We start from the raw sequence: 19049 nt of genomic DNA, 5'->3' as shown, positions 1-19049 counted from the left end.
AGGTTTGTGAGGGGGAGAATATAAAAAACAATTAAAGAATTTGCCGATTTCCTTACTGGAGCTCCATCAGCACCGTTCTTTCCAGGAGCACCTTTAGCACCCTTTTAAAAGAGAAATAATACTTGTGAATAAATCTTGGAGTCTGTTGACTACATCAAAATCAACTATATGACTATATCAAGTGGTAAGCGATCAAGCACTCTGTTAAACTTAGAGTTTACAAGGATCATATTATGATATGATTGATGGGTACGAAAAATTTCTTCCGAAAAGGAACATTTGACTTAAAAAGCCTCTAGGGAAAAACTAGGGAAAACGTAATTAGAATGAAGAAAAGCTTTTTCTTCTCAGTATTAAATTTTCCCGGAATTTGAGTGGTATTGTTAAATTTAAGATTTTGAACATTCTCCAAATCAGGTGGAGGGCTGCGACAGCTCATACCAAAACAAACTAACCTTTTGTCCTATGTCACCTTGGGCACCAACTGGGCCTTTCAGACCAGATTCCCCCTGAAAACAAAAATACATAATATTATCATTGCGGGAGAACTCGAAATTGTGGGATATCTCTTTTTTCCGATCTACTCAAACTCCAAGATCCGCGACTTTCTCCACTTACAGGATCACCCTGTCGTCCAACATCACCAGGTTCCCCATCTTCACCAGGAGGACCCTAAAATTATATGTTTATATGTTTATTTATTTTTATTTATGTATATTTGTTGCATCATATTAAGCGGTACTGACGTGGCTTGGAATTAAATCCGTATTCGGAGAGACTGTTAAAAGTATATGTACACTTATACGAATGTTTTCACATGTTTGGTTCATACGTCGTCAAGAAAAAAGAGTTAGTAAGGGTCTATTTACGAACGATATACCGCTAGCTATATGCGACTGGTATTCTCAATAATGAAAACGGGTGAATATGCTACATATTGCTCATTCCACTGAAGAAATTTGCCAGAAGACGTTTGAACGTTTGTCTATCCGATCACATACGTCAGGATAAGAATCGTGTAACTGGTCTTTGAACACAAACAGACTAGTATTAAGCACTTACGGCCTCCCCAGGTCGTCCTTGATCTCCTTCATCACCTCGTGCACCAGGTTCACCCTAAAATATTGCAATATCCATGAATCGTTTTAGTTCAAACTCCCCAAAAGTCATTCCTACCGACTTCTCTTCTTTATGCATATAATAGCGCATTGTATATTGAACTTTGTCCCTTTTTTTGCCCGTATCGTGCAAGATATTGGATCTTTAACCCATATATAATCAGAGCCAATTATTACAGGAAAAGCTGTAACGGACATTACGTTATCATCATACAGTTTATGTTTACTTTATTTGTTTGGTTATGGATCAAATTAAACACAGTTTCGGATCAAATAGTAATGAATATATTTTTCTATACCATAAGCAAACATAAACTCAGTGCAATATCTATTATCCCGTAATTCAAATACATAACGAGGGAGGGGGCAGGGGACCTCAAAAGGTTGACCTGCATGTAATCTGTTCACTTTATTCCTTCCAAAAGTTATTACATTATAAGGAAGAACATATATGCAGCTAAATACTTTTTACAAAAAATTCTAGATCCAGTTACAGCAAATATCACACTATACTATAAAACACTATACTATATAAAATACTATATATTACCTGATTTCCATTAGGTCCAGGTGACCCTGGTTCACCAGGAGGTCCAACGCTTCCCTAGATTATACACATCAACTATTAGCACTTCGTGGTTAATCAATAGTGAATTGTTCCCAGTTCCCAGTGTAAAAATCACGCCTGATGAAATGCTAGCGCTATCAATGTGGATGCTGATGTCTATAAGAAATGGATCCTATCTTGGGATCTCATCTCATTGTATTTTCACGCACATTTGCCTGATGCAAAATTTTGTCACAAAATAAATTTTGTTGCGTCTAAAAAAATTGTTTCATTGCTGAATTTATGATTAATGTATTAAATAATATATGCGTTGACGGGTTATAATGTACTTTATCCAGCTTTTCAACTGCCGCAATACTATATAATTCATGGTAACAGAAATACATGATTTTGATTTGCTAATTTTGGATCAGCTAGTTTTAGTCCCTAACTGTAGTTAAAAGTTAAATACCATTCTAAATTGTAAATTAGCGTCTTCTTTTCTTCCCACAAAAAATGTCCGTTATATTCCAGCATGCATGGAATGGAACAGCTTTTTTCTTTTTCGCAAAGTGTGCATGTTCATATCAGAAGTAGTACCAAAAATAAAGTAGCAATCATGCAAGTATTATATGTATACGTGATGATCTTTTAAGTGGCGCTTTTTTGCCCTTTATCGCTCTTTGAGTAATATTACAGGCACGAATTTGTGTGCATGCATGCATCTGTCACTAGGACAATGCACTGCCTTGGCAAAGAAAACTGTATTTCCACTTCCTCAGTGAAGCAATTAAACTGCAAACAACTTTGATTTTAAAACTAAATCTCCAATTCTGGATTACCAACAATTAATAACTTATATTCCAAGCTGCAATATCCCGGCATCATGCAGTGTAGCTCATTGTGAGCAGAAGTTCTAAGTTTCCACTTCTATTTCGGAACAATAACAACAGATACAGTACAAAATCTTACTTACAGGGTAACCTTTAGGACCTTGTGGGCCGGATAAACCGGGATCGCCCCGCTCTCCCTAAAACGGTAAAAGTTTCTGATTAATAAACGTACTTTGAAGAAATGCGATTGACTGTTACATACTCATATCAAGAATTTCTAATATTCAATATATATGTATATATATATTAAAATTTTCACTCACAGCATCGCCTGGTGCTCCTCTACGACCATATCTACCGGGAGGTCCCTGCAAAGAGCAAAATTGAGTACATCATCACAAAGGTCACAGACATTCAAAACGATTATTTCACTTATTTATTTTTTTGCCTTTCTTTCAGGAATAAATATTCAATGTAGGATGAAAATTGCTGTTTTCGTGCATATGTGAGAAACCTCTCTCTCTTTCTCATTGCCATTAGGCAAATTTAAAATTCTATAACCATTCAACCAATTCTATAACTATAGCCGATTCTATAACCAACACTTTTTGAGTGGATATATAGTTACAACATGCGCCGCACATAGATATAGTACAGGGCACAAATGTGGTAACAAAAAAGGAGAAAGTGGAACGAAAAAATTAAATACCATGATGTACATGATATTAAACAATACAGTTCATTTGTAAAGTTATATACCATTTAGTAAAGGCTCTGCTACACGGTGCAATTTTACTTGCATCTTGCAATGCAATTCTACTTTTGAGGGATGTAAATTAGTGAAGAGTCTTCAATATGTTATTTTAAACCTACATGGAGTGTAATAAACGTAAAAATTTCTTAGCTTCCAATTTAAATCTCTTAAAAGTAGAATTGCATTGAAAGTTGCAAGAAAAATTGAAACGTGTAACAGGGCCTTAAATAGGTAATTACGTCAGAACTACATACTTCTTTTCAACTTAGAGATACATGGATTGGATGGATTGCAAGTTTTTTCCTTTACAGGTGGCTCATTTAAGTTGAAAATGAAGTTGTGACATAATTGTTAAAAAGGACTATTCACGAAATTTAGAAATAGTTTAGAAATTTTTTTGTAACAATTTTTTCGCGACAATGTACCATAATATTACGGAAACAATGCGAAAGAAGTATTAGAGTTTCACTGGTAGTTTTGGGAAGGCAATAGACGGTAGTGTTACACTTACCGGAGGCCCAGGGATGGCTTCTGATCCACCTGGTCCGCCAGGAGGGCCTTTCGCCTGGAAATAGATAATATAGTATTATAGATGCCCAGATATTTGCCCAGCAAGAAAAGATTAAAACGAATTGAAGATTCTGGAAGTAGTGCATTAGACACATACATCTCCATCATCACCAGGGGCTTGCTGTGCTGGTGGACCTGGTGGCCCAGTATCTCCTCGAGGTCCCTTATTTCCCTTTCTCCCAAGACGTCCAGGAACTCCCTACAGGAAAAGTATTATCAGGTTTTAATGTTTTCTTCAAAAAAACACTATAAAAACTTTCGGATTATCAGAATAACCGATTTCAAATTTCACTGGAACAACTCTAGTTGTGTTAGTAACTTCCATTCATCGTCATTAATTTGTTGAATAAATAAATAATTAAATGTACTTACCGGATTACCTGGGGGTCCGTCAGGTCCTCGATCCCCAGGAGTACCAGGTGGACCCTAAACAGAAATTGACATGTTAGAATTTCAATCATGAAGAAATTAACAGGAAGGACTGCCCTCACAGAAGGTCAATCTAATACACCAAACTAACGTTTGTTGATTTCCTGATGAAGTGAGGATTTTAGCATTTAGGTAATTTTGTATTAAATATATATTAATAGTGCGTATTAATAAGTATGTTGTATATGTATAGCTTCAAATATGTCGTCACACCATAGGCAGAGTGCGGTAATTAATATCCATGCAGCACTGATCCATTGCGTCAGTCAATACCGATCCCCACCAAGAGGAATTCAGCGGACACAAAATAAAATTAAGAATGGATAACTTACTCTCTCTCCCGGATCGCCAGGGTTCTCGCTTGCTCCCACTACAGAAATGAGAAACAATCCAGAACATCATTTTGTCGTCAGTTGAGGCCAGTTAGCACTTAGCATTCGTTCTATGTATTATTACTTATATACAGTTGAAAGCCAGCATATCTACTGTATACTTTATCACTGATACAATTGGGCCATACTTATATAAGTTGGCTATATTTACACATGTAGCTAAACGTTAAGGTTATTGCTCCTATCACCAGAATCAAATAAATCGGTATTAATACAGGGATATTTTTTACCTGGATCTCGGCATTCTAAACCCGAACAACCGTCATCACAACATTTTTGTGCTTCTGGACATTCCTCGTCTTCTGAACATAGGGATTGTGGAGTACCGCACTCAGGTCTTATAGTTGCTACCGGACATTTTCCAGCTGTTAAAAGAAAACGTGTTAGTTCTCTTCAAATCGAGAAATCTTGACCATAAAAATTGAAGCATGCATGAAATGTGAATTATATAATTATTCCCAAATGTGATTTAAAGTTTGCCGCCCCGGTTAGCGGTTGGCCATAAACATCAATCTTAACTTACTGGGGTCGGGGATAGTGTTTTTTTTCAATAGCTTTAAAATCGCCCGTTATTTGTTACAACTTTGATCAAATCTTCATATTCCTAAATCGAGGATCCTCTTTAATATTCGTTGGTTCCAAAGATGAGATTCGATCCCTTTTCGAGCATTTTTAGAACGGTTGAAAAAATCACTATCCAGCCTTGGTATACAACCGGCCCCTGCTTTCTATTGCATGTTTAGTAATTGCGGGAAAATTGTCGCATTTGAAGATACGTTGTTGATTCTGCCACTTTTGCCGCTGCAATTCGTGTAAACCCCAAGCTAAGACTTGTTTTAAAACTTTGAACATGCATGAAAGCTTGCATTTAGACTGATCAAGCCCGTTTAGCGTAAACGGTGGTCGGTGGAAAGGTAAAAATTTGATAATTCTTATCATCTCTCTTGAATGAGTCAACTTGAATATTATGTACTGAATATGTAGTTGTAAACAGTATCCTTGTATTAAGATGCTTTCTATTTTGAACTTATCCACCGTTTAAGCTAAACGGGCTTAATACAACTGGCTTCTGATGGGAAAGTAAGCAGTATAGAGTGTGAATCAAAAAGGGTCAAAACTACCCGCGTGAAAGAGTAGTTTTAGGGGTTAATTTAAACTGAGAACTACGCGTATTAGGGTAGTTTTGACCCTATTGAACGCACAGTGTATTTTTAGGAAATATTTTGACTCCCTTATACACTTCTTTCGATTCAAAAATTGCTTGCTTTCTCTGATCATGTTTTTGAAATAGCGAACGCAGATATTTCTGTAGTATACATATAAACATGCGGCAACATTTCAAAATTTAATTATATTTTCTTGTCCGCCGTTTATGCATGGGCTACAAATTATTACCTATCTTGTTTTGAAATGCTCTGCCTGTAGTGCTAAATGGAAATCTTGCCGCATTTCTGTGGCGCGCGCTTATGGAAAAATGCGCATCTTTTGGCTTACAACGAGTATTAAGTTACGGTGTAGGCCTAAATTGGTGTAACGATTCTCTTGCGAATTGAATTTACGTTTGCAAAATTCAGAAATTGTTTCCTTATCAAGCCTATTGCCGCACATAGTCAATACCACCATTGTAAAGCAATTAATATTTTTCATCTTGTAAGAGTCGAATGAAAAACGAGAATAAAAAAGCCAAAACGCGGCTTATACACCATATAAATAACGTGCCTCCCAATGACGGAACGTTTTAAATATTTACCATCGGCAATACGCAACTTTGGCTGAGGTTTACAACCCTTGGGCATGAAAACAACATTTCAATATTTTTCACCCTAGCTCGTAGCCTCGTGCCAACCTCAATATGTATGTATGTTGATTACCTATTACATTGTTTAATCTGTTAAAACATTGGATATAGACATCGATTGACAGCGAATGCATGCCGATATATGACAGAGAGAATTGTCTATATCGAGCACATAATTATATCTCCCTATTTGCTATGCATAATGTGTACATTGCGTCCTTTTTTGACGCATGGATTTTTGCCTAAATCCCAGCACTAATGAATCATGTACAGAGAAGTTTCCTCAAATTTCAGAGTTGCGCAAACACAGTGAACTCAATGTTACGTGTTGAATCACAGTGGTTGAACTCAGTGAAAAAAAAAATTGTGAAAAATTGCTCAGTGAAAAATTACTAACAGCACAACTTACGTAAAACTACAAAAAAAATTGGAACAATCGGCTGGCCTTTGAGCATAAGGTTATAATGTTAAAAGAATGTTTCCTATATAGATTGGATCGAAGAACAAGCCGGCCAGCTTGTACAAGAATGAAAAGTTTCCGAAGACATTTCAACTGTACTCATGTTGCTTTTTCCCTGCATATAAAATATAAATGCAAATTTTCTTTACGACAGTTTTATCCGACTCAAAACTGGTCGTTTGGACGCGCAGTGAGAATCGTCAGTCCGAACCATGGGTTTCGAGGTGCACAAAATCTGCGCAAAGGCAAGATTTACCTATAGTGACTTTGAATACGACATATAGGTCTTTAGTATTGATTGTGTCTTAATATATACTATCTATCTATATGTTCTAATCGTAATGCAGCATTCGGTCGAAACAAACAATCTCTAAAAATTGTCAATTGAATATCCCGCATGGCGCACGGCTTCTACAAACGTGCGCAAATGCTTTCTATACAGCGACAAGTACAGTTTTCTTTATGTCCAATTTGATATCGTCTACTTCAACGTAAACGTAGGCCATATAAAAGCTTGACTCACTGTATGCTAGGCTATGTTGTTTATCTATGCCTTCATTATATATTATAGCTTGTCCTCTCGAAAAAATTATGTATGTCAATCTCGCAATTAATACCAAAGCTTATTAACAACAAAAGGTAGAATTACACATCAATTTTACCTATATTTACATTTCCCGATAGCAAATACCGCAATCTATGTCAAAATGTTGAACATTTAAAAGAAAATAATAATAATCTAAAATTGTTCGGAATATGCGATATAATATTGTATGCTTAAACCTCTCATTGTGGAATTCGTGCATCAACACCTGACACCTGACCGTCTGAATATCAGGGAACAATCGGCTCTTTCATTACAACAGTGCTGACCAAACAAGAGAACACGGATTATTTGTGCTGTGCAGCGCGTTTTGTATTGAAAACAGCGTATTATGAAAATATTCGTTTATTAAATTCATTTTATGTACCGTGAAAATCATGAATTTAAAACGCACCAGTAAACCGCGCACCAAGCAAATGCGCTATTTTGACCTCGTATGAATGGGCCATTTATTCGCGCAAATCCATGGAACCGGCTTTGAATCACAGCACATAAAATACAAGACACTTTACATTGTTTATCAATGCGAAGAAAAAGAAAATCAATGCGAATAAGTGAACCACACAACACTGTGATGATACTTGATGTGGGGGATCAGATTTTATACACAAACCATAGCATAATAAAATGTACAATTGCAAGATCTATGTCCGTATTTACTCAGCACGCAGGCGAATATTTTAGGCAAAATGTATTTCAAGCCTTAGAAATCTACAAAGTTCTATAGTCAGTGCGAGTTAAAGCGTGAGCAATACCGATTTCTATGGCAGTCGGCAAAGTCACGCACGGCAGAGTTGGAAATTGGAAAATACAAAAGGCAGAATATTTCGTTTACTTACGTTTTCCCTCCTGTCCGTGCACAGTATATGCTAAGTATAAAAGAAACGCTAAAGAGAACGACCAACGAAACGCCATGACCATACGCTAGGCTTCTTGGTGCAAAATGGTTTCACGCACTACACACCGTCAGCCTGTACTGATCAGAGCCAAGATGAAGTTGCCGAGGCACTGCGCGAGCACAATCAGGCGCGGTTGACTAGGGGTCTGTGCTGCATTCTGTGAATAGCTTCATTAACAAAGACCTCAATTGATATTTGATCCGGCAAAAATAACGCCTTCAATGAAAACCCCTCTTTGATGACCACAGTCCTATTATTATGAAATATTAATACAACACTGATCAGGTTTCCAAATTCACTGCAAAGCGCGTTTTTAGGCAAAGAAATCGCCCGCACTTGTTTGTTTTTATCGCTATTTGCATAGATTCCGTCTGCGTTTACTCGAGGTCGGAATATATGCTCTTGCCCGGTGGCTTCGTCGTGCGTGATTGTTCAACAGTTTGGTGATTGTTTACTTGTGTGACAAGAACACGTCGACAGTTGAGCGGAATTAAATATTCCTTTCACGCGCGCATTATAAACGAAACCTCGCCACGAGATTGGCGCACGGGCACAAGGACTCTAGCATCGTTTGAAACCAGCTTTTAAGTTTTAGCTTGAAAACGTTGTTAGCAACACGCGCAACGCAGTCTTGTTTTCAAGAAGAGGTTGATTATACGTTTGTTTGGGAGTGAAAAGTTCATCGGCAAATATTTCCGTCACACAAAACACAGGGATATGTCATATCTGATATAACGTTTCTCACCGTCAATCCTGTATCACATTTTAAATTCGCAACTCAGTTATAAAATATATTGGAAATTTAGAAACCGAATTAGTTATATAGGCCGTATATGCAATTTGACCTTTCACCCCAGGATCTTTGTTGATAAAATAATGTTTTATATATGAACTAAACAAATTTCAATTACAAGTTCTCCGTCTATTATCGAAGGTTATAAGGTAGCGAGCCGGGGTGAAACTTTATTTTGGAGGTAGACGGACAAATATTTTTTCAACCATACAGCTAGATCAATATATTTTCTTAAAATTGTAATATGGCATAGAACGGCATATGGCATAAAAGAGATTACTGATCCCCAAATGTTGGCGAGCATTTCTACTACGTTAATTCTGCGCATGGATGTCTACATGTAACCGCTTGTCGGTATCTGCTTGTTGAACATTCGAAGGCTCAGTTTACACAAGCGAGCTTTGCAGACTTGCAGTTTGCAAAACATGCTGGAATTATACTCCCAATAGTTTACAGTGTCAAAGCTTAGTTTCTGTGGTCGGAGTCACGGTAAAACTTTACCTTTTTAATCGTGATAGCTGTTTTTTAATGTTTTTATTGATTTCAGCGATTTTTGTTTGTCAGTATGAATTTCTGAGCACACGTACCATATAGTAACGCGGTTTCATCCTATGCGAATGCGAATTGCTTCATAATATTAGCACTTATGTGTACGTTGCTTGCAAATAAAAATTTTCTGACAGAGATCTCAACTCGGGAGAGAATTCTAATCGGCATAACCACGGTATAATAATGTATTTGTTTATCATAATATAAACAAGATCAAGTTTTTTGACACGCAATATTGTCATCCTGAAGACTACCCGAAAGATGGCTGGGGGAAGATAAAGGCACTATACATGTATTCACTCGCAGCATTTCACTTACAATTTGTAATCAGTCTAGTTCATACCTATACCTACATAAATTCTAAAAAAACTTTCGTAAAGTGTCAGTAACCCGGCCTAAAAATTAGTAGGGAATCGCGGAGATCAAATTAAGTCACGCAGAATCAGGCCACGCACCCGCGATCAGGCGTTATATTAGGCAGATTTAGCATGAGGACGTGAACGTAAAAGAGGACGTGAAAACGGCGAATAAATGGCGTGGCATGTCCATGTATAGACGCATCACGCCATTTAATCGCCATTTTCACGTCCTCTTTGACGTTCACGTCCTCATGCTAAATCCCCCAATATATTATCTTCACTAAGCCTCGTTCTCAGTCTCTTGCTCGTGCAGTCAACAATGTCAACGATTTGGGTAACATAACCCCTAACGGAAGATAAGGCAGCGGAAAAGGAACTAATTTGAGTGTTGGTAATTTCGCTAAGATCCTAATAAATTCGATTACCTCTGGACGGAAAGCATGATAGACCAAAAATGCGCGTTGCGTTTGAAGCGTAATCCTGCAAATTCAGAAGAATGAGGCGCTTTCGAGTTCCGAGATATCGATGAAACAAAGAGGGCGAATTTATGTGCAAATTTTCGGTTTTTTCCTTAAATTGGGGGCCTTTTGGGGCATACTGTTGAAAAAACGCTTCAGGTTTAGTTTCTCACTCCCAAAAGCTTGTAAACTACGTAAAATGGTTACAACTGCATGCTAACAGAATAAAAATAAGCTTGAATACTTACGCTTTGGCGGTATAGCAGTTGGATCGAAGACTAGAAAATAAAAAATTTAGAACACGATTATTTGCAGCAGGCTTCCAAGTGAGGTTCAACCAGGGGCACACATTAGGGCGTGTGTGTGGAAATGTCTGTGGTGAACTATTTAAAAAGCTGAATGCATTTTGAACTGAACGCTTTGCTCTTCACAGTACACTCGTATACCACACACGTCTTAGAACTGTTTACATGAAGCGAGTTATCCCAGCTAGGCGAGGTGAAAACTGCATATAATGAAAGACTAATCAGGTTAAGCCTTTGGTCTGATGCGCTTTTTACCTCGCCCAGCCGGAATAACTCGCTCCATGTTAGTCGTTGGCTTTTGGTGGTTTTTCCTATCAAATACAAACACTGGAAAAGTCGGTTCCTCAATATTTTCTTAATATGCGCCCCTGGTTTCAACTAATACCCATATATAGCAGTGCAACTAATGATTTAACTCCTTCGGGTTAGTTTTAAACTTTTTAGATTTCTTTGGAGGAGGGGCACAACGAAATAAATAATTGAGGAGGGGGTAAATTTACAGCGTATATGAATGGGCAGGGGTTCCAACAATGGTTCTGGGCTAACTGCTCGAATCTAGTCGCCGTCTCCCTTTTGCAAAAAAGTAATTAATTTAATCTTCCTACAGGAGCGATATAGGCTTTGCAATTCGTGGGATCTTCTCATTCTTCAGAGAATTTTAAAAAAAGCAAAAAAAATAAAGAGTCTACGTTTTGACAAACTTGGAAAATGTTCTTCGAAGTTATTGTCTTTTGGTATTTTGCTAAATTTAGCATTTTATCAGCCGTCTCTTCACTGCACAAGACATGATAAGTACTTTACACAACTTGGCCACTGGCCTCAAAGTGAACTGAATAACAGTGTGTACATATACCAATCAAACAAATCCGATTGCGATAGCAAGACAATAAAATCATAGATCATTCAAAGATTTTTGTGTTGTACAACCTACGGTCTACCTATGGTCCGAATTTCAAGAGCTTAAGCTAACATCCTACATTGGGCAGAGTAATTCAGAAAATGCATGACCCTTAACATAATCTCATGCAACATGGCAACGGCTTGTATAGAAAAGGAAAACATAAGACATAAATGTCCTCGTTATGATTTCACATCAATTTACTGAGGACTGCCTTCCATCGGAAATTTTGCTTCCACGTGTGTGCATTCAGTTCTATTCTTGCCAACAAAGGCATAATTACACATGCAAGCGGAATGATAGCGACATAAAACAACTCAACATGCACTTTATAGCAGAGAATGAATCATTCGATGTGGATAAACAATGAAGAGGAAACTTTAGCATGCATGCCTCATGCCTTAGCACGACCCCATCTCTGGTTCATTAGGAAAAATCGAACGAGGTTGACTAACTATAAAAGCATCTCGTTGAAGTTGGAAAAGTATCGATGACTCGAAACCAAAATAGTTTCTGTGCCCGAAACGCTAGGAATACTGATAGGTTTCTCCGGCTAAAGGGTTGCACAATACTGTTTACTGACTTACAGGGTTCGGTACATTTGTAACCAAGACATCCATCATCACAACATTTCTGAGTCCCAGGGCATTCAACATCAATCGAACAGGTAGAGGACGCTGTACTAGAACATTCAGTCCTTAATTTAGGCAATGGACATTTTCCAGCTAAAAGGAAAACAGTTCTAGTATAAGTTCAATGAATAGATAAATCATGTTTAAATAAGCTGGAACGGAGAGTTGCGTGTGTAGTAATCATGGACGCAGGAGTGCCAGAGGGGAAAAACGCCAGGCTATAATTGATTATTAACTTTTTTAGAAGTTATAGAATATCATTTATGTGAGGGTGCCATTGATCATCGCAAATTGATTCCTTAATTATTAATTCCAACAAAAAAGTCACAAAAATAGTACAGTTAGTTCGTGTGATTTTGACTACAATAATGTGACGATGCATCGCGTGAGATTTGGGAATTTTTGGGGGGGACAATGATGCGAATTCCTTCATTTGTGGGGTTGTGGTTTTTTGCAATATTATAAATATAATCCCACAGCCATGTGACAACGAGAGCTATACACGAGAATCAACGTTTCGAGGGCGTGGCCCTATCGTCTAAAAGTTGCTACAATGGAATAGCGAAAATACGGGGGACTGTGGGCGGCTTATCACAGAGAGAGGCGAGATCCGTGCAGACGGCAAGTTTTCCTTGACCTTGACAAGTTATCTTGACCAGTTCACTTGCTCGTGTGTATGGCCAACAAGTTTTCCTTATCAATTTATATTTGCTTGTGTGTACGCGACAAATGACAAGTTTTGACAATTTTTTCTTGACAAATTTTACGATAATATGAGTGTATTTTACGACACTATGAGCCATGCATAATAAAATGAGTATACGACCGAATCTCAAAACAAACAAAAATTCTTCAAAAAACCTGCTCGATTGGCTCGACGATATTGTTGCGCAGTCCCCTACTGCGCATTTCCTTGACGGTCGTACACATGAGCATTTTTCCTTGTTAAAAAGTTGGCATGACTAGCTTTTGAGCAAGGTTCCTTGTCAAGGTTCTTTTCGCGTACAGACGGGAAAATAAAACTTGTATGGGACTTAAGACGACGACGAGGGTGAGAAGACACCGAAAGGTAAATGGAAACAGAAGGCGCTCTTTCAATTTGTAAACACGAATATATATATATATATATATATATATATATATATATATATATATATATATATTATAACAAATTTGTTAAGTCTAACATCGACGCAGCAAGGGAAAATAGAACTGTGTTGATAATATCCAACGTTAAATTGAGTGCTGCACGAAATTAACAAAGTTAATAAACTTCTCCAATTTTATTGGGGGTAACAAGGTGCTGTGCAAAGACAGCCATATCAAAATAAATCATGTACTGCAACTGAGACTGCATCATGTTTAAAAACAAGCATCTGTGGTTTGAAACACAAAGCCGTTCGTTAGCGGTTTGGCGTTTGAGGTAAAAGCCAAACTTAAGGTCTCTATTACTCGACATGTCATGCCTACGCAGTCAAGCTGACGGACAATCCACCAAGACAGGTTACTATCTCCTCATACATACTTTTAACTCATACTGAAAGATGTGTAAAGCCCATGCAAAAAGACCTCAATTTACAAACTTTTGACGATAATTTGAACTGTGACTGAGCAGAACATTGAATTTACCTTGATTTTCGCAGTCGATTTCATATCGCAGTTTCCCAAACTCCTTCGAAGTTCGTTTTCAAGTTTGCACCGAATTCCGTTTGTGAACATGCGATTTGAGAAGTTCAAAAGTTCATAAAATGTGTTTTAAGCGGGCAAAAGCTAATATGCTTATTCAAGCTGGTATTTTTCACTATCTTGTTAAGAGCGAAAAATAATAGCACAAAATTAGCAATTTGTCATGCATTGATGCCGTCCTACAATTGAATAGAAATTCAGCCTTTGAAAACTCTGTGTGGACTCAATGTGCTCTGTGGGCAAAATCGATTTACTGGCGAAATTTCGAGGGGGATTTGTACACCCAGTAGATCACCTCTAAACCTACTTTAATTTTGATCAACTTTGTTTATCTGCATGGTTTGTATATATGGACGAATTCAACGTATTTTTCGCCGTAGGTAAATGCCGGCATCGGCGTGCAGAACTTGTCATTGTGTCCATGCATGTCGCCATGTTTTTTTTATTTTCTTCAGTTGAGTGAATTTCTATCAGTCAGTTAATTTGGACTCCCTGTATATAGATTATAGTAATTCGACAGTCATCCACGGTCCATTCGGTCCAGATTCAAACACGATACTCATATTCACGACGAAAATTGATAGCAAATGCCCAATGTCGATGATTTGTAAAAGCCTTCATTATGCCATCCATAAAATTATGACGGTTTTCCACTATAGGCGGAATTTTTCGAGATATTCTTTTCAATTATGAGAATTCGACCGTAGCGGATTCCCTTCACCGGTTACAATTGGAAAGAAAATCTACCGAAAAAGGGGTGTCCTTATACAGGGTGTCTCATGCAAAAAAGAGGACGCTATTGAATTCACCTATTGCTAGAATTTGAATGGCATAGCACTATATAAGTGCTCCAGAGTGTCGCTTAAATTGGACGCTGCCTAGCACTAAGCTGAACGCATGAAGATGCGTAAAACGACTTATTAAGGCGTTGAAATTTATGTTTTTGCCTTTGGAAATTTAAAGTAGCTTCGTGAATAATAAAAAAATAACCTTGCGAAAATGATAAAATTACAAATTAATCCTACGACCAGTTCGGGAGAAAATAGTTCAACTGACCACAGAAGAACGAGTTTTTGTTGTTATAAATTATACGCTGACTAAAAGTCAATCGATTTATTGGTTTCAGGCCATTCAAAGTTCACTGAACAACAATAATAATAATATTTAATCAGGGTCTTTCCTCAACAAGTTTTCTTGACCAGTTCACTTGATAAAATGAGTATACGACCAACGACCGAATTTCAAAACAAACAGAAGTGATAAAACTTCAAAAACCTGCTCGACTGGCTCGAAGATAGTTGCGCTGTTCCCTATACTGGGCAATTCCTTGTCAAATTCATTCTGGAGCACTGATCTTAACTCAGCCGTATACTATTGAATCCCTAATTGTACCCGCCATGCATCACTTGATTACCCTACCTATATAAATTATACTAATTAAGGCTAAATTAGTGCGTAAATTACTTGATAAACAAGTGCAACCTTTGATATTATAATAGATCAGGACCATATGAAGAAAAACAATGACCAGCCGACAATTCAAAAAAGTAAAGTAAAAAACAAATTCCGAATAAACAGGGCATCTTGAGAGTCATATGTTGGACCAAATCACTGAACAGGCTTCCTTCCGTGTAGATTAATAATAAATATAATATAAATAGTAAAAAGTATACAATAAAAAGTAATATAAATACGCTCGTCTATATAATGAAAGTCATTTACACAAAAGCCTTTTTAACACTTGGAATTTTGGTTCCAGGTCTGGGAAAGCGATTATAGGCCTATATAAAAATTCCCGAACACATTTTTACATGCATTCAGATGAATTTTAATAGCTCATATATTCTCGCAGTCGCTCGCGATTTACAGTAACAATTAATAAAGTATACAAATATAACGATTGAATCTTTGCGTCGCTGCAGGTTTAACCATAAAACGAGAAAATTAAAACAAGTGTTCAAGCTGGAGCATAAAAATGATCTAAAAATGCATTAAAACAGTCAGTGATGACAGAATTAGTTCACACTTTCACACATGCATCCTAGTTGAACACACGCAAATGTAAACAATGCAAGTAGAGTCAAAGTAATTCAGTCTGAAATCATTTTTTTCACCAAGCCAGGCAATCGCCATGTTTGTATCAAAGTTGCGGTTATTCATCGAGTATAACAAAATAACAATGCATCGTTTGTATAAGACACCGTATTACCGTATACAACGGTAGACAACGGTATTATTTTCTTACTAAGTCCTATAGACTTAATAGGCTTTCCTGCATGATAATAAAGTAAATTTAATACGGAATTAGCTAGATGAAAAAATCAATCCTATATAGGCGAGTTTGAGAAAGTCTCAACAAAGTCGAAGACGCCAAAGTCAAAGAAAGAATGATTTATCATCAACATTCTTTTCCGTTTAATATCAAGTTCCGTTTTGAAGTGCTTTGAGGCGTTGTCAAACATCATCGGCTTTCTAGGACCTTTCTTTGTGCACATATTTACAGTTTTTATAAACGTATAGCTACAGGCACAGAGGACCTACAGGCTATATTTGATTAATAATTAATAATTAAAGTTTTAGATGTCAAAGTTGATTTTAGTGAGCGCGAACTAGAACATTTCATCTAGTAATTACAATTCCTTGCATACTATTTTCTTCATTTTCATCCGATTTAAAAACGGAGACATGCCAACATACATATAACTAAACAAACGATAGCTATACATACAAGGTCGCGTGCACTTTTTTAATCCTTAAAACTTGTTTTCGTTCTATCACCTAGCGTGTTTTAGGTGAGTGGTAAGTAGGTGAGTGGGGTCCTTTGGTCAGACTGATCTATAGTACTCAGATATCATAATATATGTATAGTAATCGGTACATCTCACGTGCGCGGAATACATAAATGAAGTAAAGAGTATAGCTACTATCGCGGACAAACTAAATTTTCATGCAGCCATTTGTATATGTATATACGTATGGCTATCTATATCATCAGCAGACGTATATATTTAGGGCATAATAGAACCACAAACCCTGAAGCATAACGGAATAAGCAAGAAAATATTCTTAGATGTGCTTACGTCTATTCTCGTCTTGTCCGTGAACAGTTAGGATATGAAACGGAACCAAAGCGACGACGAGGGAGAGCCAGCGAAGCTGCGCCATGACAATATTTTAGGCGAGACGTTTTCACGTATGGTGACAGCAATATACACACCCGTCAGCCGGTATTCTGATCAAATGATCTGCAGGAGATGCAGACAAGGTTGAACCACGCTTGAACTGCGCTGAGTTATTAATCTGGCGCATGTGTCAACGTATAGAGGAGATCTGTTATTCTGGCATTATACATAGTTTGATTTTCAGTGACATCTGATATAGGATGTATGTAAAGTTATTGCGGAAAAGGACAGGTGGCCTTTCCCCGCAATTAGTAGGTGATGTGCTATCCTGCAACATGATACTAAGGATTCCTATTCAACAAACACAGCTAACTTTGCATGCCATTTATTTGTGGTTTAAGGTTTAGTGCCGTAATGTTCTCAAAAAACCCTTCAATTCATATTAACTGCGTCTAGACCTTATCACTTTATACTCTAATTTTAACTATAATGTTCTTTACTATCCGGATACCTATTGCATGTTGCCATGTTGGTTATTATCAACAGGCGACGAATTAGGGCCGGATTTGACACCATACTGGATTGTAATCGCAGAGCGGGCCGAACTTTGTAGGTATAGAGATTTTCAATGTCATGGACGCAAATAGATATGCTTATAATCCGTCAAATCCATGGGAACTTGCTCACCGGCAAACGAAGAGATGTCGTGACCAGTTGAGTCCGCGGTATCGTAGATATAGTCTGGGCTTAAATAGTTTTTTTTTATTTATATCGTTGGATTATTATTTGTTGAAGACTCAACTGAAGTTGGCTATGGAAGAGGCTAATCAACACATATCTTGAGGGTGTCCCCCAAGAATGCCTTACAACATATTGTGTTACATGCGCAATTATATACTTCAGGGCTTTATATTCTAATTTTCTCACTGCGTGCGTTGAATAACAAGCATATCAAAGTAAGTTGATAATCAGTTGTATAAATTAAGAAGAATGTGTCGTTATCTGCAGGTGTTCAAACACTGTAGATTGCACTGTTTTAGTTGACAGCAAGGTCAGCTGCAACATCTTATGGTAAATACATTGTACAGTATGCATATTTCATTAAGATGGGATATTTCAAATTTTAGACAAAATCATTCGACCGACGACTCGTCAATCATATGCGCGTCCTTGCAGATCAGTTTGACCACCCCAAAATGGACCCCCTTTTGAAAAAGGAATGAATTATTTTGTGCAGATATTAACTTTATAATTGGAAACTCAATTTATTCTTTAAATAGATATTTAACAAGCAATATAAAAATATTACAGAAGGTTGAAAATACAGAACGTAAATTTATTATTCATCCATCTGGTCCAGTGGTCCTTCTAGTTCTATATTGAAAGCTTTGCATCAATAATATTACTAACTACGTTGTGTATTCCCAAACTAAAATGCAATAATATAAATTTTTATCATATAATTACATATTCGAATTTTTATAATATTATACTTTATTATTATACTATGCCCCAATTTCAAATCCTCGCGGAAATATTATTATATTTGCACGATTAGCAATAATACAGAAAACAAAATTTAGTGAAAGAACAAACACTAAAGTCTAAACTAAAATGTTTCATTTGCATTTCCTTGCATAGATAAAAGAGTAGTCTATAATGCAAGTAGGTCTATTGGGACATCAATTTCGTAGTTGAAAAAATCCCAAACTAAAAAAACATTTAGCTTTAAACCGTGTCTTGGTCATGTTTGTAACTGAATAATACAATGGAAGTAGAAAGAGAAATGTAAATGGCTTAACTGGTCGATTCGCCGGAAATTTGCCAAAAATGGCGCGACAAC

General features: G+C 37.0%; 1 protein-coding gene across 2 annotated transcripts in view; it reads right to left on the bottom strand.

The window, feature by feature from the left end:
* LOC114537696 (collagen alpha-1(I) chain-like) overlaps positions 1-17264 on the bottom strand; it is a 34145-nt gene extending 16881 nt beyond the window's left edge. The window contains exons 1-15 of one of the 2 annotated variants that reach the window (XM_028558825.1): positions 17165-17264; positions 12354-12491; positions 10812-10841; positions 4874-5008; positions 4584-4621; positions 4195-4248; positions 3920-4021; positions 3764-3817; positions 2822-2866; positions 2642-2695; positions 1669-1722; positions 1063-1116; positions 619-672; positions 456-509; positions 57-101 (exon numbers count right to left, since the gene is read on the bottom strand). In XM_028558825.1, coding sequence (XP_028414626.1) covers positions 57-101; positions 456-509; positions 619-672; positions 1063-1116; positions 1669-1722; positions 2642-2695; positions 2822-2866; positions 3764-3817; positions 3920-4021; positions 4195-4248; positions 4584-4621; positions 4874-5008; positions 10812-10841; positions 12354-12491; positions 17165-17249 — 996 coding nt within the window. In that variant the 5' untranslated portion in view covers positions 17250-17264. Of the gene's footprint in view, positions 1-56; positions 102-455; positions 510-618; positions 673-1062; positions 1117-1668; positions 1723-2641; positions 2696-2821; positions 2867-3763; positions 3818-3919; positions 4022-4194; positions 4249-4583; positions 4622-4873; positions 5009-8344; positions 8555-10811; positions 10842-12353; positions 12492-17164 lie in introns of those variants that run through there. The other variant, XM_028558890.1, reaches the window with a different exon arrangement.
* Between the last annotated feature and the right edge of the window lie 1785 nt (positions 17265-19049).

This window comes from Dendronephthya gigantea, unplaced genomic scaffold, assembly GCF_004324835.1.
Source record: "Dendronephthya gigantea isolate DGI-Jeju-01 unplaced genomic scaffold, DenGig_1.0 000000F, whole genome shotgun sequence".
NCBI lineage: Eukaryota > Metazoa > Cnidaria > Anthozoa > Malacalcyonacea > Nephtheidae > Dendronephthya > Dendronephthya gigantea.
The sequence above is the reverse complement of the archived record's forward strand: the minus strand, read 5'-3'. Positions and strand labels throughout refer to the sequence as shown.